The 27,596-nt window shown below is 43.6% G+C and overlaps 2 protein-coding genes across 8 annotated transcripts in view; one reads left to right on the forward strand and one right to left on the reverse strand.

The window, feature by feature from the left end:
• LOC105193015 (protocadherin-like wing polarity protein stan) overlaps positions 1-20,406 on the forward strand; it is a 28,988-nt gene extending 8,582 nt beyond the window's left edge. For 2 of the 4 annotated variants that reach the window (XM_039446744.1, XM_039446743.1), the window contains exons 2-16: positions 6,384-6,950; positions 7,316-7,877; positions 8,040-8,317; positions 8,657-9,370; positions 9,985-10,825; positions 11,099-14,401; positions 14,647-15,265; positions 15,414-15,780; positions 15,933-16,148; positions 16,359-16,931; positions 17,185-17,611; positions 17,691-17,928; positions 18,046-18,369; positions 18,459-19,056; positions 19,837-20,406. In XM_039446744.1, coding sequence (XP_039302678.1) covers positions 6,508-6,950; positions 7,316-7,877; positions 8,040-8,317; positions 8,657-9,370; positions 9,985-10,825; positions 11,099-14,401; positions 14,647-15,265; positions 15,414-15,780; positions 15,933-16,148; positions 16,359-16,931; positions 17,185-17,611; positions 17,691-17,928; positions 18,046-18,369; positions 18,459-19,056; positions 19,837-19,873 — 9,540 coding nt within the window. In that variant the 5' untranslated portion in view covers positions 6,384-6,507 and the 3' untranslated portion in view covers positions 19,874-20,406. The remainder of the gene's footprint in view (positions 1-6,383; positions 6,951-7,315; positions 7,878-8,039; positions 8,318-8,656; positions 9,371-9,984; positions 10,826-11,098; positions 14,402-14,646; positions 15,266-15,413; positions 15,781-15,932; positions 16,149-16,358; positions 16,932-17,184; positions 17,612-17,690; positions 17,929-18,045; positions 18,370-18,458; positions 19,057-19,836) is intronic. The other 2 variants (XM_039446745.1, XM_026137212.2) reach the window with 2 other exon arrangements.
• LOC105193020 (dedicator of cytokinesis protein 3) overlaps positions 19,514-27,596 on the reverse strand; it is a 56,893-nt gene continuing 48,810 nt past the window's right edge. For 3 of the 4 annotated variants that reach the window (XM_026137213.2, XM_039446747.1, XM_039446748.1), the window contains 9 exons: positions 25,750-27,475; positions 25,548-25,565; positions 25,305-25,467; positions 24,478-24,915; positions 24,182-24,323; positions 23,377-24,052; positions 22,903-23,264; positions 22,374-22,729; positions 19,514-22,068 (listed from right to left, as the gene is read on the reverse strand). In XM_026137213.2, coding sequence (XP_025992998.1) covers positions 21,901-22,068; positions 22,374-22,729; positions 22,903-23,264; positions 23,377-24,052; positions 24,182-24,323; positions 24,478-24,915; positions 25,305-25,467; positions 25,548-25,565; positions 25,750-27,475 — 4,049 coding nt within the window. In that variant the 3' untranslated portion in view covers positions 19,514-21,900. The remainder of the gene's footprint in view (positions 22,069-22,373; positions 22,730-22,902; positions 23,265-23,376; positions 24,053-24,181; positions 24,324-24,477; positions 24,916-25,304; positions 25,468-25,547; positions 25,566-25,749; positions 27,476-27,596) is intronic. The other variant, XM_026137214.2, reaches the window with a different exon arrangement.

A 27,596-nucleotide genomic window follows, 5' to 3' on the forward strand; every position in this document is an offset into this window, starting at 1 on the left:
AAAATATTTTTTTTTTTAGTCTACGTATAATTTAAATATGACTTTCTAATGTACCCATGAAAATTGATTTGTTATAGTTCTTATTATATTTCTCTATTATAGTTCCATTTCAACTTGAAAAAAATTTTACAGAAAAATTTAATTATTTTTACGTCACATTTTAAAAGCAGCTGATTTCAAAAATAATACATTGTTTAAAAGTGGAAATCGGATCGTTTTCGATATTCTGGAAGAAAGGGTTCAATTTTCTTTTTTACATATCCATTTTCAAACTGTCTCAAATATCCCTGACACTCTCAAATTTAGATTTTGTGAAATGAAAATCTAGCTATCTCTTACAGAACAGAAACAAATACTTTTTGGTAGCTCACGCTTCAACGACTCGGTAAACGCATAAATGTCCGGAAGACCGGTCGCCCGCGCTTATATGTCTCTATTAAAACGGTGAAATGACGCCGTTTCTTTCGTGATACTCATCCGCGATAACAGGTTCGGGTTGATTCACCGAAACAGCGTATCTCGACACACGTGTTTCGGGAACCCGTCCAGGGAAAGGTGCGCGAGATAATTATTGGGACCGGATTCCACCGGCAAAAGCTGAGGCCCTTCTCGATGTAATTAATAGTTCCACCAGTGGGCTAGCCAGTTTCATTTAATATCGAAATAGCACGCCCCTCGCGACGACCTGAGGGGAGAGATGATTTTATAGAAAGCATTTATAGCCTTTCGCGTATATGTTTTATTCATCGAAATTTTCAGAGAACGCTTCGAAGAGAATACTTTCGATGAGAAATAGCTTATTTATTAGACTTGATTAACTATGATCTAAAGATTCTCATTCATTAGAGTATGTAATATTGCAAATGAACGCGAAGATTCTCATTCATTATAGTACATTATACGTGGCAAGTGAACGAGATTCCTCGCGTCAATAACTATTAGACTGTTAGATGAGACAAGAAACGGACGGTGCGTCAAAGGATCGGTCGTTTGAAAGCCGCGAGAAATTTCCATACCTTAATATCTCATGGAGATAACATCGCCGAACAGCCTTCGGCAGGTACTTTTCAAGACGGTCGAGAGATAACCACGCGCCTATAGCTTTGAAAATATGTTTGGTGAAACGGAAAAATTAATGTCCTCACTTAGCCCCGAAAGATATTTAAATGGTAATGGTGCATCGGTAGCGCTGGTAACCGCATATATAATATATGTGGAACACGAAATTCGAATCCACGGTTTCCTCTCTTCTTCTGACGTTCTGTAAAACATTTATTCCATTTAATTGCAGTGTTACATAGGCTAAAGTCGCTTATTGTGAGATACTCTTTTTTTAAAGGCTTATAACTTCTTTGATTTCTACCATTAGCTCCTATTTTTATATCCAAATTGTTGGATATAAAACCAAAAAAAAAAAATGAAAATACTCTTTTCTCCTTCGTATAAACGAGAGAAACACGTAACTAGTAATTCCTATAAACCCGTTATGTTAAGAGATTCTAGTTTAAGGAAGTTAAAATTAAACAAATTTCTCGCTTAAAAGGCGAAAACATGTTATTCCCGGATTACCAAGCGGATAGCACGCGATTCGACGTGGCGGCTCTTTTTCGTTGCTCCTTCTTCATCTCATTTCCTGCGGATAAGTCTCTAACCGTCGCGACGGGGCCCCGGAGGTTCGATCGGGTCCGCGCCGGTGCGCCGCGCGGTGGATCGGCGAGAACCGGATCGGCTAGGTGCCCTCGGGCGACGTAGAGGACGATCGGTCGGTCCGGATCGGCCGGGCTTATACCGAGGTATAAGTATCGGACTATCGCGCTCGCTCTCGGCCAACGGTCAACTCTCTGGTCGCCGTGATCACCCGCAAGGACCGACGAACGGGGAATAATCTCGCGGCTGCACGAAACGAGAGGATGCGCCTATGCACTGCGCAGCGTCGTGTCTTCCCGCGATCGCACGCTGCGTTGCATCGCATTGCACTGCATCGGATCGCGGACTAAAGTTTCTCGGCTCGATCTGCCCGACGAGAGTTGCACGCGAGATTCTGCACACAGGCATTTCGCCTTTTGATCGTACGCGCTCGCGTTGAATACAATAACGTTCAATGGCCGGATTTAGTTGATTTAAATGGTTTCGATGTTGAAATCAGATTGATGTGAGTAAAGAGCTTCTTTCTTAGAGAAACGATTTACACTCGAGAAAACATTTTGTTGATGCAGCTAGATTTCTCGCTAGTTTTTTGTATCTGTTAAAAAGAATTGTTTGTTACATATAAAATTTGTAGCAGTAACTTTTAACAATACCCTTTAGAAAATTTAGGTCCATTGCCAATTATATATTGTAGTTAAATTTGGTAATAAGTATGATTGAATAGGCGCCATAGACAAATTTTCTTTCTGAATTTCACAAACAGTTTAGTTATAAATTCTGTTTCTGTTATTTAGATTGAACATTTAGTACTTAGATTAAGTATCAAACGTATGCGATATCACAAGATTTGCTAATTATCTACCTTAATTAATTTTTCGGCAGCCAAACGATTGTGGCTGTAACAAAAATTATTAAAGCAAATTATTATACAAGTAAATGGTGATGATCCAGAGCCTTCTTTAACGCATCACTTTGGTACATTAAAACTTTTTCTAAGAATGTTCTGATAAGATTTCTCAATTTTTTCAAAATCTTAATAAAACTCTAAATTTCAGATACAATTTCAAGTATTGGCAGTATTTTTCCTTTAAGTTATTTGTATTTTGCTAACATAACACTGCAAATCTGGTAAGTTCATAATTTATAATGTCTGAATGCGCGAAAGAAATTTTTAAGGAAAATTTTTATCTTATATTTCACTGTATAGTTGATCTAGCATCTTAGAAGTTGAAATTATAATATTAATCCAAATAAAAATTAGCACTAATCGAATCTTTATTGATTCGATAATATTAAAGAATTCAACCTTCTATTGCACCTGGAAGACCATTTTTTGAGTGTAAAGTAGACGAAACATTTTAAATTCCATGTTTCGTATTTAACTTGGTACCTATTTTGTTTAGCGCGTTTTCTCTGCCTCGTCAAGTTTGTAAACTAAAAAACCTGCGATCTCTGTAGATAATCGATTAGTCGACGAATCGTCGTTCGTCCTTCGCGACACGCTTAAAAAGTTGTCGCGTTAACATCGGTATACCGGCAGCAGCAAATCGGTTCGGATGAGATGCGGTTTGCGGGGATACTCGTTACAGGAGAGTCGTTGATCAAGAGACGCGACGCTCGAGAGTACATGAATCAACTGGCTATGTTTATTGTGTAGCAAATTCTTCTCTCTTCGTTTGAAAATCCCGTGTCAAACGTGCTTGAAATTGAGGCATCTCGAGAACTCTGACAGCTTCATAAAAAGTCTAACGGCACTCATCCACCTGTTCGAGTCTGTCGCGCTCGATTTTTTCCCCGCCGATTCTTCCGATTTTCCGTTGCCGTATTTCCATTCCGTATTACGTTCGTGGACGCTCGTCGTATTATATAGGTAGCGCATAGCCCGAGTTTTACAGTTATTTTCTGGTGGAAAAGAAGGTGCACGCTCTGGAATCGAACGGCTCGTTGAATCTCCCGAGGTGTTAAATTGAATTCCCCGCTGGCTATGTACGACAGGTACAACGAGGCGAATAAAATAGTCTGTCGGTATTCATATTCAGAGTCTTTCTCGCGTAGTTTATGCACCCGCGTTGATATCAAGCCGCATTATGCACGGCTCCAAAGTGTTTACGATACTTGAATAGGATCCAATTTTATCCAGCAACCAACGTCGGAATAGAATGTGGATAGAGAAATATTTTTCATTCAGCGATCCTCACCCGCTGCGAATTTGCTTGGTACATTTCAAGTGGCAATTTCATCTCTATAGGGTAAATTGGGGTATTATGGCCGGAAAATATGGTCATGTAATTTCTTTAATAATTGTTAAATAGTGCATTTGTATAGCCGTTCTGAAAGATAATTAATATTTACAGTAATTTATATGAGTATACTATTTGAAATAATTTAATTCTAAATATTATATAATACTTTTACTTTTGACTACCCGCAAAGTTTTGCATGTGTTCTCTAAAAGCTGCTATGATGTCGAATAAATTACTGCTAATCATAATCAACATTACGTACATACAACAAAGGAACCTAAATTGTAACGTGATTTATGATTTGTTCTTTTATTTTCACTATTTATTTAAATATACTATAATCATCTTTTTCTTACAATTCGGGCAAAATGGCCACTTTATTTTTTCTTCATTTAAATTGTAGGAATCTATTTTGTTTTCTTACTTTAAAAGAATTATAATTGTTATGTTATTATTGCAATATCAAATTTTAAAATTTTTATATTACTATTGCAATATTATAATTATAACCAGGTCATATATAATTATTTATATATATATATATATATAAAATACGCGTTTATACTAAATATATATATAATAATAAGTTTTATTTATCGCTTTAGAAACTGTTACATTTATTTTTAACATAAAACGTGTTCCATAATACTATGGCCATCTTTTCCTTAAAAGTTTGATAAGATGGCCAATGCATATGTTATAACATTTTGATAATATTAAATTTCTAATAAGAGTTTTCTTTTTAAATTCAATAGTATTATTAACTTTAAATTTTAGTGAATTGATATATCAAATATTATTGAGAAATAATAAAAATACAAATGTGTTTTTTGCATTTTAAAAAACTATGGCCATCTTAAGCAAGTTTATGTAAGTTCACTCTATGTGAAATTTTTATATTTTTTTTTCTCCTTGGAAAACGTTTTCTGCAATTGTCGATTGTCTGTACAAACAATTCGCAATAGAAAGTTAGTATTTACGTTGATTTACACATTATGTCTCAATTAGTATGGAGTTATTAAATTATTCTCGCTTGTGTACGAAAACGAAAGAAATCGCCGCATTAATATAGAGATAATTCTTTACAGACAACCTGGAATTATCGTGACAGTTTTAATTAAAGAAAGTAACTTTTCATCAAAAAAGAGGTAGATAATTATCTCTTACGTTTTCTTCTCTGAAAACGTTGACTTGCAAATTCTATTATCTATCATTTCTATCACATTTCTACCACAAAGAAACACTATATTTTGAATTGTGCGAGTGATAGAGTACGTGCTATACGGGGAGACAGATGTGCAAGGAGGATCACGATGAACTCAAGATAAAGATCGCGGTCTTCCGTTCTTCCGACGAGCGCAATAGCGGATGTCGCATTCCTGCATACTTTGTTAGACCCGCCATTGTTCCTCAAAGTTAGATGTCAAGGGCGCACGTTAGTAAAGAAAAAAAAAAAAGAAAATACTGCTCGTACATTACACTTTCATCGACATTATTCTGCAAACAGATATCATTTACATATTATAAAATTACAACTTTCTAACGTACTAATTGTAACATAACGAGAGACGTAATGAGATCATGATGAGGCGACTAATTACTTCGCCCGACTTAAACCGGTCTGGATGAGAATCGGCAACGGTATCTCCTACACATTTCTCTCGCAATCGGAGAAATTTTTGCGCGCTTCTTCCCAAGACTAATATCGCCTCGATACGCGCGATTCCGTTTTCTCGCGATCGACTTTCTCGAGATCGCGCGCTTGCGCGCGTCGAAGTCGAGCGTGAAGGAGAGAAAAGAGGCTCGTAAAAGAGAAGAGCGAACAGATCGGCCGATCGAACTTACGGCGAGGCGATACGCAGCGTAAGCATGCGTGTAATGCGAGAGGTCGACGAATCTTGTTGATGACGAGGGCTCGGTATCTTTGGGGCACCTCGCTGCGAGGGCACTACCGGAAGTAGTTCGTTTCCCACGTTTTGCGAAGGAAGGTCGCTTCTCGCGAGGGGGGAAAAGCGCGTGCACCTCGAAAACCGCCGCACGGGAGGCAATTACGGTGCTCGGGCGATTATAGACCTCGCCAGAGCGAAATAAGGCGTAAGGACGAGACTCCTCGCGTCCTCGCGCGTCCTTATACACTCCCTGTCCGACTCGCCCTTACTCGCGCGACTTGTTTGTTCTAGGTCGAGTTGAAAGGCGCGGGGGGATAAAAAGAAGTCCCCGCGCGAGATTACTTCCAATCACGATGTCGTCTGTCGTGATTGCTATCGTCTCCTTCGCTTCGTAGCAGCGTTACCTCGAAGTAATCGCTCGAAAGAAATAAATAAACTGCCCTATTTCCGCTCCTTCTAACGAAATGGAAGTTATCTTTATTATTTTAATCAAATGACTTATTCTCCCGATGATCATCGGTCTTAACTTTAATGATAAGTTGCCTCGAGGCAATCTTCCCTCGACAAAGAAAAATTCGACATCGATGTGTTACGTTTGTCACAGGTGGATCCTGACGCATCGGTGCGTCACTTTCGCAAAGGACTCGCAGAGACGGGAGATCATGGGACGCGCGTCGGAAAGAGGACAGCATAGATCGCAGGATCGCGCGGTTTAAGTGCGCATCGCCATGGCGAGGTGGAGATGGACACTGCTGATTCTGACGAGCGTCTGGGCGCTGGGCGACGGTTACCTGGCGGTATTGCCGTCCAGCACGCCCGCCGGCACCGTCGTCTTCGAGGCCGGGGTGCCGCAGCTGGGCGGTCGTCGCAAGTACGAGGCGTCCAGCGAGCGCACCGCTTGGTTCGCTCGGAAGCTCCTCAAGGTCCATCCGCACACCGGTCGCGTGACTCTGGCGAAGACGCTCAGCTGCGACGGTCTCCAGTATCCGCGCGTCTTCACCTTCTACGTCGACTCGACGAGCTCTCGCCTCGGTAGGCCCACCATCGACTACTACAGTTTGCCATTGAGGATTCTGATCACCGGATGTGGCGGCGAGAATCGCGACCTGGCGGCCACCAGAGGCTGGATGGCGGAGACTCTGGCTTCTTACGCGATGCCCAGCACTGACAGGTTGGAACCGCGTTCGGATTCAGTTAGAGATATTAATGAACGGAGATACCAATTGAATTTTTTAGTGACTCGTAATGTTGGAACTGACGAAATATAAATAGGTATTCCATAGCAAAAAAAAAAAAAAATTGTCCTGGAAATGTCCAGAATAGTCAGGATGATACGCACACCAACTTTGATTACTGTAGTTCAGCCATTCAAAATAAAATCTGAATAAATCTCCGCCATTGATCTTAAACTCGAGACTTTAATATTTAATATGTAATAATAACTTGGAGAGAATTTAATTTTTTAATTTTCGATCGAAGCATTTAGCTTTACGAAACTTGAAATTCCCAACTGAAAATTCAATTCAACATCGATAGGTTTACCGAGGTGTGTCTGCGGACGTCTCAACTAGTGGCAGCTCTCCGCGACTTTCTGCCTCAGACGGCAATGAAGGAGTGCGAAACGAGATGGGGTGGAGTGGCGGATCCCAGGTTCCTCGTGGAAGGTGCCGCCGGAGACCTGGTTTCCGCCACCGAGCAGTGCCTGGTCGATCCATTGTGGAAGGTCTCGGTCAGCATGAACCTGCGCTGCGCCGGCGACTCGCGCCTGGCCGATGCCGAACATCGCCTGAAGATTGTGTTCCATCACCGTCAGCTGGACGACACCGATCTGGGGAGGAGGGTGAGGCGGGAGCTCAAGAATCAATCGCCATACTTCGAGCAGCCGCTCTACGTTGCCGCGGTAGAGGAGGAAAGAGAGCCGGGGGTGTATGTGACTTCGGTGAGAGCTAGAGATCCTGAAAACGGCGCCGTAAGGTATTCCATGAGTTCGCTGATAGATGCGAGATCACAGGCGTTATTAGCTCTCGATCCAGTGAGCGGAAGAGTGACCACCCGTGCTAGATTGGACAGAGAAAGCGTCGACGTGCACTATTTTCGGGTGCGTGTTGAATTTCCAGAGCAAAAGGCTTGCTCTAAAGATAAAAATTAATTTTTAATAAATACGAAACATTGCTGCATTTTAATCTAGAATTAAAATAGAAGGTGTAGAGCTCTAAACAAATTAGCTTCTAATCGCAAATACGAATTGTTTGCCGAGCAGGTGTTAGCGGTGGACGATTCGTTTCCTCCGCGTACCGGCACAACGACTCTTCAAGTTAACGTGTTGGATGCGAACGATCACGCGCCTAGCTTCGAGGGGCCGGAGTACGACGCGTCGGTGCGCGAGGGTGTTCCCGTAGGTTCCACGGTGATTACAGTCAAAGCTACGGACCAGGATACCGGAAGGAACGCCGAGGTGGAATACTCTATCGTCTCCATCACGGCGGGTGGTAGCACCACGCATACGGAGGACGCGGCGACCTTTAGAATCGACTCCAGGTTAGTGCTACAGCTGCGATCAAAAATGTTTGAAGAGCAAGCTTAATTCCTTGAAATTCAAAGCTGTAAACACCTTAATATTCTCTTGCTACTCGCGTTTTTAATTTCTTCTTCTAATTAAATGAATTAGAGAATATTTCCCCTATATTTTAATACTGTCAGTAACTAAACCTTACAGCACAATTTTATTTCTTCTTTCCTCCGTTTCCTTCTCGACTTTAGTTGTTGTTTTTTTTTTATGGGAGCTTATGATAAGACCTGTTATAAAATCAACTTAACTGACTATACCTTTGAACGTGGCATATTAATATTTGCGAGATACATTTTTGTACACCTCAGATCCGGCGTGGTTACCACACGGACTGCGCTCGACCGCGAGCAAACCGAGATCTACACGGTAGTGCTCAGCGTCACGGATCAAGCGACCCCGCCGTCGGCGCGACGTAGTGCGAACGCGACTCTGATAGTACGCGTGCTGGACGACAACGACAACTATCCGCAGTTCACCGAGCGCACGTACTCGGCGGCCGTACCAGAAGATTTGGATTACACGACTAATCCGGTGATAGCGCGCATCAGGGCGGCGGACGCGGACGCCGGCGCCAATGCGGCTGTCCGCTACGCCATCATCGGCGGCAACACGCAAAACACCTTTTCGATCGACTCGATGAGCGGCGACGTTGCCCTGGTTAAGCCACTCGACTACGAGTCTACGAGGAGCTACAAGATTGTCATACGCGCTCAGGACGGAGGCTCGCCTGCGCGTTCCAACACCACCCAACTTCTCGTCATGGTCAAGGATGTCAACGACAACGCGCCGAGATTCTATACCAGCCATTTTCAAGAATCGGTGTCGGAAAACGTGCCGCTGGGGTACTCGGTCCTGAGGGTGCAAGCGTACGACGCCGACGAGGGCAACAACGCGCTCATCAAGTACACCATCGGCGCGCGAGATTTCACCGGTGCCTCCACGGAGAACTTTCCCATCACTGTGAACGCAGAAATGGGGTGGATTTACACGACGAAGCAGTTGGATCGCGAACAGTGCTCGAGGTAGTAAATCTCGATTATTAAATCATTATTTAATCAAAGTTGGAACGATTGAAGTAACCATGCGAACCAATGTAAAAGTCGAAAAAAGCATTTAACCTGTTGAGGTCACTAGAGGGTCCAAAAGACCCCACACTAACTTTAAGGGTACACAGACCATTCAAAATCGAACAACCTTTTATGAAACTAATTTTCATCTGAAAGTATACTATCTTGAGAATACACTCCTAAATTTTTGTCGAATCATCTCAAAAATTAAAAATTTTGTGAATATTTTTGTAAAAAAGTCAAATTTTGCAGTGTTTTTTTATTTAAATTTGTTCATTATGTTAAATTCTAATTTAAAAAAATATATTGGATGATAACGAATAGACCTCAAGATATGTCCAGTAAAATTTTTGCGACAAAATATCAAAAAGCTGACAAATGGCGACTGATTTTGTGCAGGGAGGTCCAGTGACTCCATGTGACCGTTATTATTTGTAAGTGTGACCTCAACGGGTTAAAACTTAGTGCTAAAAAAAATTTACTAACTTATTTGCACTCAATTTTAATAAGAAATTCACTTTAGATTCTTTACCAAACTTTATGACGAAAGATTCTCGTTTCAATTTTAGGTATCAATTTACCGTAATCGCGGCGGATTCTGGGGAGGAACCAAAATCTGCAAGTGCGACAGTAATTCTCACGGTAACCGACGTGAACGACAACGATCCTTACTTCGAGCCAAAGAATTATGAGACTGTAGTGTCGGAGGACGATCCGCCGGGCACGCCGGTCGCCTCGGTGACCGCCACCGATCCGGACGAAGACGCGAGGATCCATTACGAGATCACGGGCGGCAACACTCGAGGACGCTTCTCCATCGCGTCGCAGAACGGCCGTGGCCTCATCACCGTCGCCCAGCCGCTCGACTATAAGCAGGAAAAGCGGTTTGTGCTGACAGTGACAGCGTCGGATAGCGGTGGTCGTACCGACACCGCCCTGGTCTACGTCAACGTGTCGGACGCCAACAACTTCTCTCCGGTGTTCGAGAACGCGCCGTACTCGGTCTCGGTATTCGAGGACGCGCCGATCGGCGTTACCGTCCTGGTGGTGAGCGCCACCGACTCCGACGTCGGCAAGAACGCCCAGATCACGTACAGCCTGGCGACTGACAACGGCGAGCAAACGGTCACCGAGTTTACCATCAATCCGCAGACTGGGGCGATCACGACGACGAAGGCGCTCGATCGCGAACTGGTGCCCTCGTACCTGTTGACGGTGACCGCCCGGGACGGCGGAGTGCCATCGATGTCGGACACTACCGATGTGGAGATCTCCGTCACGGACGTAAATGACAACGCGCCGGTCTTCGAAGCGCCTCAGTACCAAGGTTCCATTCCCGAAGACGTTTTGGTGGGTACCAGCGTACTGAGAGTCTCGGCGACTGATGCGGACACCGATCTCAACGGCCGGGTAAATATAACTCTCTCCGATATAAAAGAAATGATGCTTTGTAATTTTTAATAAATAAGAAATTTATCAAATGACTCGTGAATTCGAGATATAATTACTAAAAAATTATTACATTAATATCGCCATTAATTAACTGCTTTTATTAATTCTTTTCCAAGAAAATAATTATAAATACTTGACAATTCTAATTAACAATAAATAAACATTATAAAGCACATTTGTGTAAAAAGAAATAAATAATTATAATATACAAATTCAATATGACCGATTTAGGTGAGGTACGCCTTAGAGGACGATGGCGACGGCGCGTTCGCGATTGACTCTACGACAGGCATCATCCGGACCGCGAAACCATTGGATCGAGAATCGGTGGCGCATTACATCTTGAGGGCTGCCGCCATAGATCGCGGCTCGCCCGCGCTCTCGTCCGTAGTTCCTGTCACCGTCAAGATCGAGGATATCAACGACTCGCCGCCCGCCTTTGAGAACGATAAGATCGTTCTTTACATCGCCGAGAACTCGCCGATCGGCTCGACCGTCGGCGAGATCTACGCTCACGATCCGGACGAGGGCCCTAACGCGGTGGTGCAGTACAGCATCATCGGCGGCGAGGACTCCAACAGCTTTAGCTTGAATATCCGCCAAGGTGCCGACCGAGCCGAACTGATCACCCTCGAGGAACTCGACTACGAATCGCCGAAGAAGAAGTTTGAACTTGTAGTGCGAGCCGCGTCGCCGCCGCTGCGCTCGGACGCGGTGGTGCAGATCCTGGTGACCGATGTTAACGACAACGCTCCGGTGCTTAAGGACTTTCAAATCATCTTCAACAATTTCAAGGACTTCTTCCCGACCACGCCGATCGGTCGGATACCAGCGGTGGACGCCGACGTGACGGATAATCTCGTCTACAGCATCCTCAGCGGCAACAATGCGAATTTAATCGATCTCAACAGGACTACCGGCGAGATCCGGCTGTCGCCGCAGCTCAACACCAATGTGCCGCGAGTGGCGACTATGGAAGTTTCTGTGACGGATGGTATCAACGAAGCAAAGGCCACGATGACGCTATCGGTGCGCCTCATCACCGACGAGATGCTGTTGAACTCGATCACCGTGAGGCTAGACGACATGACGGTGGAGGCATTTCTCAGCCCTCTTCTGGGTTACTTCCTGGACGGCTTGGCAGCTATCATTCCATGCCCGCGCGAGAACATCTTCCTTTTCAGCGTTCAGGAAGACGCGAACGTTCACAGCAAGATTCTCAACGTGAGCTTCTCGGCACGCAGGGTCGAGCCCGGCACGGTTGACGAATTTTACAGTCCGCAATTTCTTCAAGAACGGGTATACCTCAACCGCGGTATCCTGGCGAGATTGGCGACAGTCACCGTCTTGCCTTTCGACGACAACCTCTGCGTTCGCGAGCCTTGCCTGAACTTCGAGGAGTGCTTGACGGTGCTCAAGTTTGGCAACGCGTCTGGTTTCGCCAGCAGCGACACGGTCCTCTTCCGGCCCATTTATCCAGTGACCACGTTCGCGTGCAGATGCGCTCGCGGCTTTACCGGCAATCGCGAGGCTTACATGTGCGACACCGAAGTGAATTTGTGCTACTCGAATCCTTGTATGAACGGCGGCACCTGCCACAGACGAGAGGGCGGGTACTCGTGCACCTGCCGAGCGGATTTTACCGGCGTAAACTGCGAAATCTCGTTAGACCACGGCGCTTGCTCACTCGATATCTGCAAGAGCGGTTCTCAGTGTACCGTAAAGAATAGTGGCGGTTTTACCTGTGAAGGCTGCTCCGTATCCGCTCCGGAAAGCGTAACGTCTCTCTGCGAACTGAGAGCACGCAGTTTCGGTTCAGCGACATTTCTCACCTTCGCCTCTCTCAAGCAACGCCATCGTCTTCATCTCAGATTGAAATTTGCCACCGAGTTACCCGATGGTTTGTTACTCTACAACGGCAGATACAACGAACGCCACGATTTCATCGCCCTGGAGATCGTGGACTCGCGCGTACAGTTTAGCTTCTCCCTCGGTGACGAAGTGACAAGAGCGACGGCGAGCGTTCCTGGCGGTGTTTCCGACGGTCGATGGCACGAGGTGGTAGTCTCGTATATTAATCGGACGGTGACGGTGTCTCTGGACGATTGCGACGTCGCGCTCGCTCTAAAGCACGGGGAGAGACTGGGTCCGAGATGGACCTGCGCCGGTAGAAGCGAGAGAGTCCTCGAGGAACGCTGCGGCCTCGTCACCGAGACCTGCCACAGATTCCTCGACTTAACTGGACCGTTGCAATTGGGAGGTCTGCCAGCGATCCCATCCAGCTTCCAAATCCGGAACAAGGACTACGTCGGGTGCATCAGTGATTTCTACATCGATCACGTTTTCGTTGACTTGAACTCGTTCGTCGCCGATAACGGAACGAACGCCGGGTGCCCCGAGAAGGCAGCCTTCTGCGCCTCGTCGCCCTGCAGGAACAATGGCAAGTGCCGCGAAATCTGGTCGGGCTTCGTATGCGAATGTGAACATAACTTTGCAGGAGCTACCTGTGCCGAAGAGATCGGGGCACCGTACGGCTTTCATGGCGACGGCATGCTCGGCTTCAATCCTTTACTGCGACCTATTCAATTACCGTGGACGACGGCTCTGAGTCTCCGAACTCGCGCGCGACAGGCGTTCGTCATGAGCGTGCAGATCGGCCAAAATAGTTCGGTTCTATTGGAAATTCGAAACGGCAAGCTAGTCGTTTCGCTGGACGGTGCCGATGTAATTCGAACTGGCGGAACAGTCGCGGATGGCGAGTGGCATCGCATGGAGATCGTCTGGCAAAGCGGCCACGTGTCCCTAGACACGGATTATCGCGAGCGACCTGCAACCGTGCCGCTACTAGCTAAGCTACAGGGTCTCTACGTCGGCAGAATCCTCGTGGGTGGTCCAGACCAAGCAACCAACGTTGATCTACCGTTCTTCGACGGCTGCCTGCAGGATGTGCGAATTGGTACCAATCAAAGTGTTCTTCAGCGGCCGACCGTCCAGGAAAACGTCGACGCCGGTTGTCCGGCTGAGGCCCAGTGCAGCTTGGAATGTCCGCAGGCGTCGGTCTGCATCGCGCAATGGCGATCGAGCGAGTGCGTATGCGCGGCTGGCCGCGTCGGTCGCGACTGCGAACGCGTCTGCAATTACGAGCCCTGCAATGATGCCGGCACCTGCATCGAGGACTCAACGGACGTGCGACGCGGCTATCGATGCGAATGCGATTCTTCCGATATATCCGGAGATTATTGCGAGACGAAGAGCGAGCAACCCTGCCCGGCGACATGGTGGGGATCCCCAATCTGCGGACCCTGTCACTGCGACGAGTCCAAGGGTTACGACCCCGCTTGCAACAAGACCACCGGCGAATGCCACTGCAAGGAGAATCACTATCAGCCGAGCGGGCGAAAGGAGTGCATCCCGTGCGAGTGCTACACAATCGGCAGCTTCGGGGCCCGTTGCGACAGCGAGACTGGCCAGTGCCGCTGTCGGACCGGGGTGATCGGTCGTTCGTGCACCGATTGTCCAAATCCTTATGCCGAGGTGAGCAGATGTTATAGTAGCGGAAATAAAATATATTACAACTAGCATCGTGACATTCTCAAGATTTTCATGAACAAAGCAAAATCAATTACAAGGTCGCCTGAAATATATTTTAGTTAACATTTTCTTCTGAAAAAAAAGTAACATGTTTAAAATAAAACAGTAAAACTGTCTCTAATAATAATTTTTATTTAGAAAGACTCTTGTTGTTGTTAATTAAAATATCAATTTGTTTAATAAATTAGGTGACCTTAAGGGGCTGTGAGGTAGTCTACGACGGCTGTCCCAGATCGTACTCGGACGGTCTGTGGTGGCCGCGGACTCTCTTTGGGATGACGGCCATCGAGGATTGCCCAGGCACCGCCGAAGGCAAAACCTCGAGATCCTGTGACGACAAGTTGGGTGGTTGGCAATCGCCCGATCTCTTTAACTGCACTTCGGAGGCTTTCGTTGAGCAACGACACCAGCTGGCTGCCCTGGAGACCAAGGATCTCACGCTAAACACATATGTAGCCGTGAAGATGGCCAAGGACGTTCACAGAGCGGTGAATGTTACGAGAGAGATGTACGGAGCGGATCTTCTGGTGGCGGAATCTTTGCTGGTGGCATTGCTGCGTTACGAGGAAAGTCTAGTGGGTTTGAACTTGACTCACAGCCAGGACAAGGATTACGTCTCCCATCTGGTCGGCATAGCCGGAGCAATTCTGCGAGCGAAATATAAAGAAAAATGGGAAAAGATAGGGGAACTTAACGGAGACAATCCCGATAAGATTCTGGACGCTATGGCGAAATACTTGAAGACTTTAACGGCATCTCAACACGATACTTTTACCAATCCTTTTGAAGTAGTCGACGATAACGTTGGTGAGTGCGAGATCTTTTCAATTTAATTATTTTTATTAATAAAATAATTTGTGATAAAATTGTTATAACTAATTAAATATAATTGAGAATAATAGATTTTAACATTGATTTTTATTTTTATTATTAAATTATATACGTTATATTTTAGTGCTGGGTCTAGACGTCGTAACATCAGAGAGTCTCTTCGGCTACGAAGCCGTCGAGTATAAAGAAGATCTTTCCTTATCAACGGCGAGACCCGTGGAAGCCGATCGTAAAGTCGTCTTGCCCGATACCTCAGCTTTTCTGAGCTCTTCAACGCATTTTGGTCCATCTATTAGCTTCCCAAAGTACAACAACTACATGGCTGATCCCAGAAGATTCGATCCTCACTCGAAGATCCAAGTACCGCTCAATACGTTAGGTATCAAATCCCTCATGCAGGGTGAATTGAATGTCAAGAACAGTCTGAACAATCGGAAGGCTGTGCTAAGTTATGTGCAATACAAAGAACTCGGTGCTCTCTTACCACAAAGGTACGTTACGCTGCTCATATCGATTAATCATTGTATTAATGTAATATGAATTAATTATTTATCCTTATTTAGCTTTATTATGTAAAAAAATGAAAATTAAAAGATGACTTATCAGGCTAATGATTGCTTTGATGATGACGCTTGAATTACAGATTCGACGACTCGGTAGCAGTTAGATGGGGAGTAGAAGTAGCGGTTGGATCGCCCGTAATGACCGTCTCGGTGTTAGTTCCCTCGGATGACGGCTATGAATCTTTGACAGGAATCCCTTTGCAATCGCCAATTCAAGTCAGACTTTGGCTCAATGAAAACGATGATTTTAAGACCAGAACAAATCCGCAATGCGTCCATTGGAGCACGGCGAGAGGGTAAGAAGAGTTAATTAATTTTTAACAAATTAAAAATCTAATTCGTTAAAAACTAAACTTACTTGATAACCGGTAGGTTTAATTGATCGCAATTATTTGTTTATACAAAAATTCTAATTTTCTTCTTTTCAACAAAAGAATCTTTAAATTAAAATTGCTAAACAAAGAAATCATCACAAGAAATCATTTCTTTCAACTAATAAATTTCAGAGTCGGCGAATGGAGCCGAATGGGCTGCACCACGGAAATCGAGGACAATTCTCTATCTTTCGGTACTATCGTGAACTGCTCTTGTATGAAACTGTCCACTTTTGCCATACTGACGGATGTCCTTGATCTCGAATATGTCCCCGAGCCATCCTTGCTAGAGGATGTGACCAGTTATAGCGCATTTATGCTCGCCTTGCCTCTGCTATTATCCGCTCTGTTAATCCTGGCATTGATCCGCGGCGGTGGTACCAACTCCAACAGTATCCACAAGAATCTAGTGTTATGCGTTCTCGTGGCGGAAATCCTGTACCTGATTGCGCTGAAAGCTAGAAATCCTCTTATTTCCAACGAATTTCCATGCAAGCTTACGGCGATAGGATTGCATTACGCTTGGTTGAGCACCTTCGCGTGGACTCTCGTAGACTCCGTTCATCTGTATCGGATGCTGACGGAAATGAGAGACGTAAATCATGGCCAGATGAGGTTTTACTATACGATGGGATACGGTCTGCCGGCTGTCATCGTTGGACTTACTATCGGTGTCAGAGCCGATCAGTATGGAAATTTCTATTTGTAAGTTGGCGATTTATTCTTTAAATAAATATTAATTTTAAAAATGTTTTTATTTTTAAATTTTGAAAATTCACTATTATTATAATATTAAAAGTTTTGTTATTTTATCAAGCAAATGATAATATATATTATACAAATGATAATTTTCTATATAATAATATATCATTTCTTGTAAAACTTGTCAAAATTATTAGAATATAATTTTCAACTTTAAATGTAATTTTTTTTATTTTATAATTTTTTTATCTTCCAGCTGCTGGTTGTCCATCTACGAGACCGTGATTTGGTCGCTCATAGGACCCGTCTGCGCGGCAGTGTTGGTAAACTTTTGCATTCTCGTAATGTGCATCCGCGCAGCATTTACTCTGAAAGAGCACATCATGGGTTTCGGAAATCTACGAACACTCCTGTGGCTATCCGTGGCCTCGTTACCTTTGCTGGGCTCGACATGGACTCTGGCGGTTCTTAATGCATCGGAGAACTCACCGATGCTGTCATACTTGTTGAGTATCGCTATTGTGGTTCACGCGGCATTCAGCCTGATCGGCTACTGCTTCATTAACGGCAGAGTGAGAAGAAATTTGTATCAGAGTCTCTTGAGATGCATGGGCAAAAAGACACCTTTGCTGGAAGGGAGTATGGGCAATGGAAGTAGCAGTCAAAACGTAAACGGCCACTCGGTACGTAATTTAAAATTGACTAGAATTGATCTTACGTAATAAATTAAACACGAATGTATTAACATTGGCGATATTTCAGCGTTCGGCATTAGCTTATTCCTCAACCTACAGTGGCGCGGAATCCGTGTGCAAGAGAGTCCACGTCGGCGTTTCTACAAGCAGCACAACTTCAAGAAGTACAAATAAAACAGGTTCGAGTCCTTATCGCAGCGATACGCATTTGAGACACACATCAACCTCCACAAGCAATTACAATAGCGATCGAGATCCGTACCTGTCGTCCAGGAGTCATCGATCGGTACTACATTCTCGACAAGGTACTTGTAAAAAGGCAGACGAAAATTTTATTAACCGTATTAAAGTTGATTGATTCGAATTAATTCATTAGATAATTCTTAAAATCTTTAAGTTGACGCGTTACATGATGTTTCCAGCCGAAACCTCGACGGAGGTGAGAGGTCAGCGCAGAGAATCGGAATCAGATTCCGACGGCTCGCAAGCTGAAGGAGGCGGCAGAAGCCTGGACCTCGCCAGTTCGCACAGCTCCGACGAGGACGACGTCACGTCGAGGTCACACAGGAACATGGGAGTGTCCACGCAGCAGCACGTTACCCATAGCTACCTACCCAACATTCACACGAATCCTGCTGAACACTTAAACATACTTTGCTCAAACGCCGAGCTGTTCCCCAACATTAAACCCATTTATGCTCCCCGATGGAGTTCCCAACTGCCAGAAGCGTACTTATCGTCAAATGGTGAGATTGGAAAATCACACAAGTTTAAATGAACAAGTATCATCACATAAATTTAAGAACAAATAAAAAATGTGTAAAAAAATTTGCAGTGATGGACGTGCGGGGTAGCCAATGGTCCGGTGGTACCATGTCAGATAACGAGATGGCCTCGAATAAAACCTCGAGTCCAAACCCTTTGCCGTATCCAGAAATGAGCTCGCCGCAGAAGAACCAGCCGGACGAGAACTACTCGGAAGGTGAAGAGAATAAGGTGCACCATCTGGGCGAAAAGTACCTGTTTCCCTATACTGCCGAGGAAGACCATACAGTGTCGCCTACCCCATTCATGTTGTCCATGTCATCGCGCATCCTCGCTTCCAGCATGAGCCATCATTCGCAGAATTCGAATCACGAGAATCTCAGTGGTTCCGAGCAACGTTATGGTAGCCTGAAGCGAGGCCAAAGTCTGCACGGTTCCCAGCACGACAATCTCAGCGGTTCCGAGAGGTACGGCAGTCTGAAACGTGGCAAAATGGGCACCCCCACCGTTCTGGAGGACAGGCCCGAGTACATCCTGCCGATGAGCGGCAGAATACTGTCGAGCTCGTTGACTCATGATCTACAACACAGCAACGAACTGGCGGCGCTGAGGCAGCAGCAACAACAACAACAGCAGCAACAATACGAACAGACCATCACCGAGACCGAGTGAGTAGTACAGATGCTTGGAGTTGAGAATTTTATTTTTTATCGGGTATCGGATGGCTTTTTAAATAGATGCAAAGCAGAGATTTGAATGTACGAACTTTTTATGTACGATGGATTTGATGCCTGAATCAAAGATGTAAAGATAACAAACTATGTTTAAAAAAATATCTTCTTTTAAAAATGACAATAATATCTTCTTTAAAGCCTAGTTTTTCATTATTTGGTTAACTTGTGATTATGAACATCATCCAATGAGCTTCACCTATGATGATTTCAATGTGGAAGCTTTAAAGGTGATTGACTGATCCATAGCTTCAGCAAATTGTATCTAAAAGTGAAGTAAATGTAATTTGGATTGATCTGTAGCTGCGGTAATGTACATAATTAATGAAAAAAATGCAGTTGAAAGCTTACAATCAAAATGAACAAAGTCGTAGAAATATAAAACCACGTCATGTTTGGATAAAAATAGAAACCTTTATATAAACGATTATTCAAAAAGTTGTTGTGTTCATTGACATATAAAACAATTTACAAAAAGACAATACAAATACGTCACATCTAGCGTATGTAAAAAAAAGATGGACAGCGAGCTAACATACTTAAATTACAGCGTTTCTTGTTTTAAGCGCATTTCATAACACTTCTCTTAATTCATTCTGGTTTTCTTTGGTTTCCCGTGTTTGTCCTTGCTGTATGCGCAAAAGGTGGCGTTGGAACGTTCTAACATAACTGTATCTTTTCTGTGATCCGTGCTTACTCTGACTGTCAAATCATCAGCGAGGAGGTAAGCGAGCATGACGATATAAATTTATAAATCGCAACGATTGTCTCTATCGCTAACTTTCTTCGTATTTCCGTGATATCGTCCGTGAGTCGGAGCTAATTGCAAAATTGTTACTGTTGCAGGAAGGATATTAATGCGGAAACGTCCGTCTAACGAGGTCTGTGACACGAACGAGAACAACGTACAAAGTAATTTAATTTACGCCTAGCTTAAGTGTCCAACGCGCAATAAAGATTCGAACGATCGTCGATATATATATATATTTTAAGAAGCGGCCATGACTGTACTTACATACTTAGCCATATTAATTAGCATGTATGTGTGAGTGCCTGTTTATATATTGCATATGGAAGGTCTATCAGAGTAATCTTGAGAGATAATCCTTACATTAAAATATATTCCAATGATTTATAATTATATGTATGTATGTGTATATATTGATATATATTTATATGCACACACACAATATAAATTATAATTACAAATGGGCAGTTTTCGCTTATATCATTGGAAAATATCTCGATGTAATTTTTATCTACTGTTACGCAGTTGAAAGATTCAGACTGTAAAGAAAAAATCAAGTTCATAATTTATAGGCCATGTTTTGAGAATACAATTTTTTGTATTTGAGATAAATAGAAGAAATGACGGAGTAAGATCAATGCTCTTGCACTGAATTTTTTAATCACTATGATAGACCCCATAAATATTTGCGCTTGTTATTATTTTTATTCAGGAGCGATCTAGCTCCGATTTGTGAATCTCCGATTCTCAATGAATGATCGTTGCCGCTGATTAGCAATGATATTCAAGAAGATACGGAGGACGAAAAATGATCTCCAATCATTATCGCGTACTCATTAATCTCATTCCATCCTATCTTGAATTCACTCTCTCCTTGAGTTCAGTATTGTGCAATGTATACATTCCACTGCCTATTCTCTCTCCTATATAAACAAGATAATTCTTAATTATATATTAATTCTTCAGAGGGTAAACTAGAGAAACAAAAAAATGTCATGAAATGTCATTAGATCATACAGATTTTTATATGATCTCTTTTTTTTATCTTGAACTCTGTATTCACTCCTTAAAGAATTGACATATAATTAAGAATCATCCTGTACAAGTATATGTATAATTTTAGGTTTCATTTACTTTTTTTAAAAGTTTACAATTTTTTATTTTACATGCCATGAATAAAAAAAAATAGCGTAAGTCGAAGCGTACAATCATACGGCGCGTTTTTTTCATACTTTTGTATATACACTCATACGAAACGAAGACAAAAAAGAAATATGACAAAATACATAATTTATATACTCCTCAGTATCTCGGGGTAGGGTTCGTTTCTTTTCAACCTCTCTTCCAACTACACCCGCAACCCGTAAATTAGCAATATTACTCCACATAGTCTGCAGCAATATCGTTGATTTAAAAATTACCTTTATTTTCTCGTCGAAAATATAAATAAATTACAAAATATATAGTGTCAGTGTGGTATGTGTATGGATCGATATATTCGGAAGAGCGATGTTTTATGTAAAGTCGATACATATGTATATATGTATATATATATCGCGATTCAATCGCCGATCACGTCCAAATGAACAATCTATCGAGAAGCTTCTTACTGGACGTTTTCGGCGTTCAAGGGCGAGTATTACTCATTTTTTACCTTCCTTCTCTATTTTTCTACAAAGGTACGTTATATACGCGAATTGGATACGGTCCGTTTCATATTGTATTCGGAAGTTCGATGTGATTTCGGGTTGTTTACAATTTGATTTGACTTACAGTTATCAGCTACGTACGAAGTTCATATGCAAATAGAAATCTCGATGATGATAGATTCAAGTCTGTCTTTTCGCGTTTTATTTGTTAGACACGACAACAATGACGACAACGATGACAACGATGATACTCTTATGCTTAAGTTATCCTCTAAAAGAATCCACTCGACGATTCGATAAATCGAGCACAGGATTCGCGTCTGACCATAATGGCACATACACATCACTAAATACTAACCGCTAAAGACTAGGGGAATAGCGTCACTACACGGTGCTCTCCGTGTCAGACGCCACGGAGAGCGTTTGCATCTTCGGCACGGAATAATTCTCCGAGTGGCCGTGGCTCGGCGTCCTGTTGGATACTCTCTCCAGGGTCGAAGGAGCTGACGGAGTATCCTGATGAGCCTTCGGAGGAATCGGTGGAGGACTTACCTATAAAAGAAAATTAATCAAATCATTGCTACCTTCTTCATTTACGAATATAAATATCTATTGGCATTATTTGAATCTAGTATAAAATGAAAACATGAAGCGAAAAAAATTAATTAAAAGACACTATAGCTTGTTATTATCAATATATTTAATTTTGAAATATGAAAAAATTACAAAAGAATAACATTTAATTAAATTTTTATTGTAGAAAATATTACTAGTAATTTATTCAGCTAGAGAGATGTTATATTGATAACAAAATATTTTTGTACATATATATATGTATTTCCTGTTATATTCCTCACCTCTTGATTGGGGAGAGAATGCGAGCCCTGGAATGTACCGCTGGCGAAACTACCAGTGGAGGCGTTGAGCGCGTTTATCACAGACGGTGGTGAGATGTTCATGATGTCGTTGCATCGGGAGCGCGGCTCAAAGTCCTCGTAGCCTAAATTATTTAAGTTTGTCAGATGTGATTGAAAGTCCAGCAGACTAGCCGTAGAGATGCCGCTGTCACGCAAGTCATTCGGTTCGTTTCTTGGTTCCGTGATTTCGGAATCGTCATCAGTGCTCCATTCTGTATTCGTGCGTTTGTGTGTTAAACCGCGTTTCGGCGGCGCCGGCGGTACTGCGTTTGAGTTCGAATCCCTTTTGTCTAGCACTGAAATAGAAAACGTTGCGTGCATAGGAAAAGTCACAATGTATTTTCGTAAAGAATTTACTCTCGATAGCTTGCCGTATTAAATTTCGTTATATTCTAATAATAAATACAATGTATGCAGAAAATATTAATTTAATATGCCCATAGATAGCAGATGGAAAAAGTTAACTTACTGCAACCCCTGGGTGGTAGCGGCGGAGCAGGCTCGGGTCCGGGTTCGCTCCACGAGCTTCTGAGGCCACTTTGATCCACGCCATCAGTAGGAGTAGGCAAGGAATGCCTCAATGGCAGTTTTGGACTCAGCGGTTTACTGAGAGATCTCTGATGCGTGGGTCTAGGCGGGGTTGTGCCATAGCCGACGGAACGCGGCCGCACTTCTCGCTGCGGAATAGGTGGCGGTACGCCGTCAACTTTTGTGTAGAAGCCTTCGTCCTCCAGAAAACCGTCGCTGTCGGCGTGCGACGATCTAGAACCAGCGGTTTCCAGAGTGGCTGGACGCTGCTTGTCGTTAACCGGCAAGGGTGGTAGAGGCGAACTAGGAAAACAAAGTTATGATTAAAGTAATGAAACTAATAACAAAATCAATTTAGAAACTTTGATTGTGATACAACAAAACAAATTCTATAAAATATATAGAATATAATTACTTTACGATACTGTCTTGATGAATGGTTCTCTGTCTGGCCAACGGGCCGAGACCTTGCTTAAGTTGTGTGAACCTTTCGATCAATCTCTTGTGCAACGGTTGAACCCCGGTCGGCGCGATCTGACCATGCAATACTAGGCCAGATTCTAGTACACTCATCTGATCCAAAATCAATCCTTTCAATCGATTAACATGCTGCACCATCTCGGGATTCTGTCGGGCAAATTCTGGCGTAAGAAAAGCCTCCTGATATTTGGTAATGCCGCCCATTACGTTAGCGTCAATGATACCCTGCAGCCGCATGCTGAATGGATTGATATTTCTGTGTGGCTCCGCAGTATATTGCGCCACCAGTCGTCTCAGTTCTCTCTCTACGCTCTGCATAGTCTCGCAGGCGTACTGTACCGGTGCCAACAATTCCGACCGTTTCTCGATCACTTCGAACCATCTGAGGATCCCTGGCAGCTTAGCCTCCGTTGTCAACATCGTCCTCTCGATCCACAATGATTTAAACTCGTTCTCGCGATCCACTGGACCACGATGCAACGGCCGATCGAACGTGAACTTGCGAACGTCGTTCACCAAGTAGAAAGCGACTACACGTTCTGGAACTTCGACGCCGCTACAAGCCAGGCTGCCCTCCTCGGGAATCGGCTTCACATTGCAAATTTGAATATCTGTAAAAGTCGATAATCATTAATACAATCATTAGAAAATTTTGTTATAAAAAAAATTATTGCTTTTCAAATCACTAGGATCGATTCTCAAAATTTAAAAGAAATTAACAAATCTGATCTCACGCTTACATTGACCCTCGGATGAAAGGATACTTTCATCAGGCGGAGAATTCTTCATTAAAATTTGCGCACAAGGAAACTCGGTTTGCAGCCGTTGAGTAAATGCGCCTATTCGTTCGTACTCCAGACCACGATAAATAAACAACTTGTTCTGCAATAAAACACCATTTTTAAGGTATCTATCACAAGAAGAAAAATAATGCTAATCAAGTTTTAATAAAATATTTTTGATTGAAAACTATTGCATTTAAATTACGCATCAAAAATGTCTTTGAAAATCGCCTTGGATTATATGTCAAACTCACTCTGACAAAAAGCGGGAAGCTGAGGCCGTAAAATCCAACGCGGAAGTACTCCGGTTCCGGGCGCAGTTGCGTCAGGATGTTATCCAGAAACTTGGCTTGTAGCTTCAGCACGTGACTAAGCTTGGCGTAGTCGTACAGTCTAGTCTCGTATAGGATCGCCAGCTCCTTGCACAAGGGTATACCCTTTTCCCAGCATTTGCCACGATCTAGATAATGAATTATCTTGTGGTACAGCAGCTCCTTGCGCTGCCATTCCGGTTGCTGAGGATGAACGTGATCAGGTGGCAGGATGTTCGAGCCCCAGCCTAGTTGATCGGCGTAGAGTTTCATCGTGAAGCCAGCTTCCGTATAATTCTCGGCGACCAGATGTAGATCATGCAACTTGTAGATGTAGCGCAGATACATCTCCTTCCGATTGAACTCATTCTTATAAAAGTTCTGCAGGAAGAGTAAAAGTATCCCCATGTTACACTCTGAGAGGTTTTCGCTTCTAGCGATTTATGATTTGACCAACAACTAGAGTGGTAGAGCGATAAAATTTCCATCGGAGAGCGCGAACGCGAGTGCTAAGTATCATGCATGGAGTGGCCATAAGCATAAATATATATCTGCAGAGTGTACATGTGATGGTCGTCGCGTGTCGCACGGTTTAGTTAATTAACGCGCTAAGTCATGAGAAATAATTTGTACATATAGCTATAGATTCGCGGCACATGTTCTTCGATTGCAGCTACAGTATATTATTCTTACTAATAAGTAATAAATAATTACGCGGATATTATTAGATTTACTCAATCGAGAATCTTTAGAGCTCTTTAATACATTACCAATAAATTTACGGTGCACGACATGCGCTTGTCGCGATTCTCGTCACCCTGAATAACGCTTCTGTAATCGAGAAGCCTTTCCAATAAACGCGTGACGGACGTTATAAAGGCCGTGCCGCTGTCCTTCCAAGTTGGATCTTCGGATTGCACCCTGTCCAGCAATCTGTAATCACACAAATGTAGGAAATTAATTAAAGCTAAATCTATCATAAAATCACGTTCGATTGTAAATGTTGCACTTACACAGCGCTAAGATGTTCCCTGAAGCGGCATGAAATTGTAAATGTGATAAGTGTTACGTAACACTTTTATAAATATAAGAAAAAATACGAAAAAATGCTACATAGTTATAATAATGATATCTATGAAATTAATATGTTTTTTGAAACCTCTATCTTTGTGTATTTTAAAATATAAAGTCTCAAGACTTAAAATATAAACTTACATAGTGTTAAACAATTGTCTGTACTCATCGTCGCCCTTATTTTCGCTGATAAGAATGTCAAGCTTGTCGATCAGTTCGGACTCTACAGACTTGAAGCTCCCGCGAGCTCTCTGCTCGCATTCCATCATATCGAAAAAGATATGCAGGGTTGCCTTGCGGAGTTCGCTCTCTGGCACCAAAGTGACTTCAAGGAAAGGTCCTACCATACCCGGTATAAACTCGAGCTTACGCTCGCCTAGGTGCGACCACATGGACAGTATCTGGAAGCCCATGAGTACCCTCATGTCGCCGTACTTCTCTACAATCTTCTCCCGCTTGACTTCGGAAAATTGTTCGAGTTGGAGCGACGGTTGGGTGAGATAAGCCACCGCGAGATTGAAGTACGTGGACCATAGCTGCGAGTCAAAGGTGCCATGGAGGAAGCGGAAAGCGAGCGGCTGCGCGAGTTCTTGCAACGATCTTAGAATGACGTTATTGGCCTGCATTCTGATAACCAGCCAGTCCGGTGGAAATACTTCCTGACGCACGAGATCCCGCAGCACCAGGAATACCCGTAGCAAAAAGTCCTTAAGGGGTTTCCGATCGCCGGCGTATGTCAATTCTTCCCAGAGTCGCGCGTAATGATACTCGTCGAGTAACTGAAGCAATCCGATGAGACAGCCAACGAGACAGCCAAGGACCGGTCCGTTGGCATTTATAACAATCAGAATAGTTTGTATGAGCACATCGAGTACCGACAGGCAAAGCGTCTCGACATCGTGATGTATACAATTGTTGACCTTGTTCGTGTCTCTGCCTCGTTTATGCAAGAAACTGAGTATCTCGCCCAGGATATCGGTGCAGGATCGTAATTCTTCCCTGCGTGCTAGATGGATGCGTAAATGCCGACATATAGTGACGAGCAACATGTTCCGACTTTCGTCATCTTTGCGAAACAGACTAGACGCGGTGAGATTTTTAATGGCAACTAGCTTGGCCTGCGTGAGCTGCAGCGGTGGTTCCCGCGGCATCGAATCTAGCATTGAACAAGTGAGTTTGGCAACTTCGAGGACCGGTAGCACTGCTACTAGCTGCGCGAATACCTCCGCGATCGACAACAATAGCGCTATTTGTGACAGCAACACCATTTCGTGAGGAATACTTAACATCTTGTTAAGAGCCGCAAATACGCAATATAGGTCGCGCTTGAAGCTATCCTCGTATTGACCGGCGGTTGCACGAGCAAACAGCAGCCGGCTTTGGATGATAAACTTGAAAATATATTCGAGAGAGCGGAAGCATTTCATGATCGGCTCTTGCTTTTCCGCGGCGGTGACCCAATCGGCGCAGTGTTGCACGCTGCTGAGAAGACCTTTGTACACCAAAGCCGCAGCGAAATGGTCCGAAATGTAAGCATCCATTACTGGCTTAAAGTGTTCGAACTTGGAGTCTTCCAACAAGCTAAAGATAGACACGAGTACTTGGAACACTAGGCCGGAATGCGCCGTGGAGTTACCGTCCTCGGTATGAAACATGGCAAAGAGTGCATCGAGGATGTCCTGTAGGAACTTGACCAGTTCTTCGCCGTCCAGTCGAAGAACGCGGCCGAGAGCCTCGGATATTCGCTCAGGATGTGCTTTCCACTGTAGCAAACTGAGTAAATCGACATTCTGCGTTAACTTGGTACTGCAGAGCAGAGTATGCACGAATACAGTCTCTTTGGGCGATCTAGTGAAAGCTGGTGGACCTGGAACAAGAAAATAATTATATCTAATTTTAATACTGTTTCTTTCAGAACTACTTAATATCGTATTAATTTGTAGAATTATTAATTCATTGTTTTATTCGTATCAAACTTTGAATATTAT

The sequence above is a fragment of the Solenopsis invicta genome, chromosome 3, assembly GCF_016802725.1.
Source record: "Solenopsis invicta isolate M01_SB chromosome 3, UNIL_Sinv_3.0, whole genome shotgun sequence".
Classification (NCBI taxonomy): domain Eukaryota; kingdom Metazoa; phylum Arthropoda; class Insecta; order Hymenoptera; family Formicidae; genus Solenopsis; species Solenopsis invicta.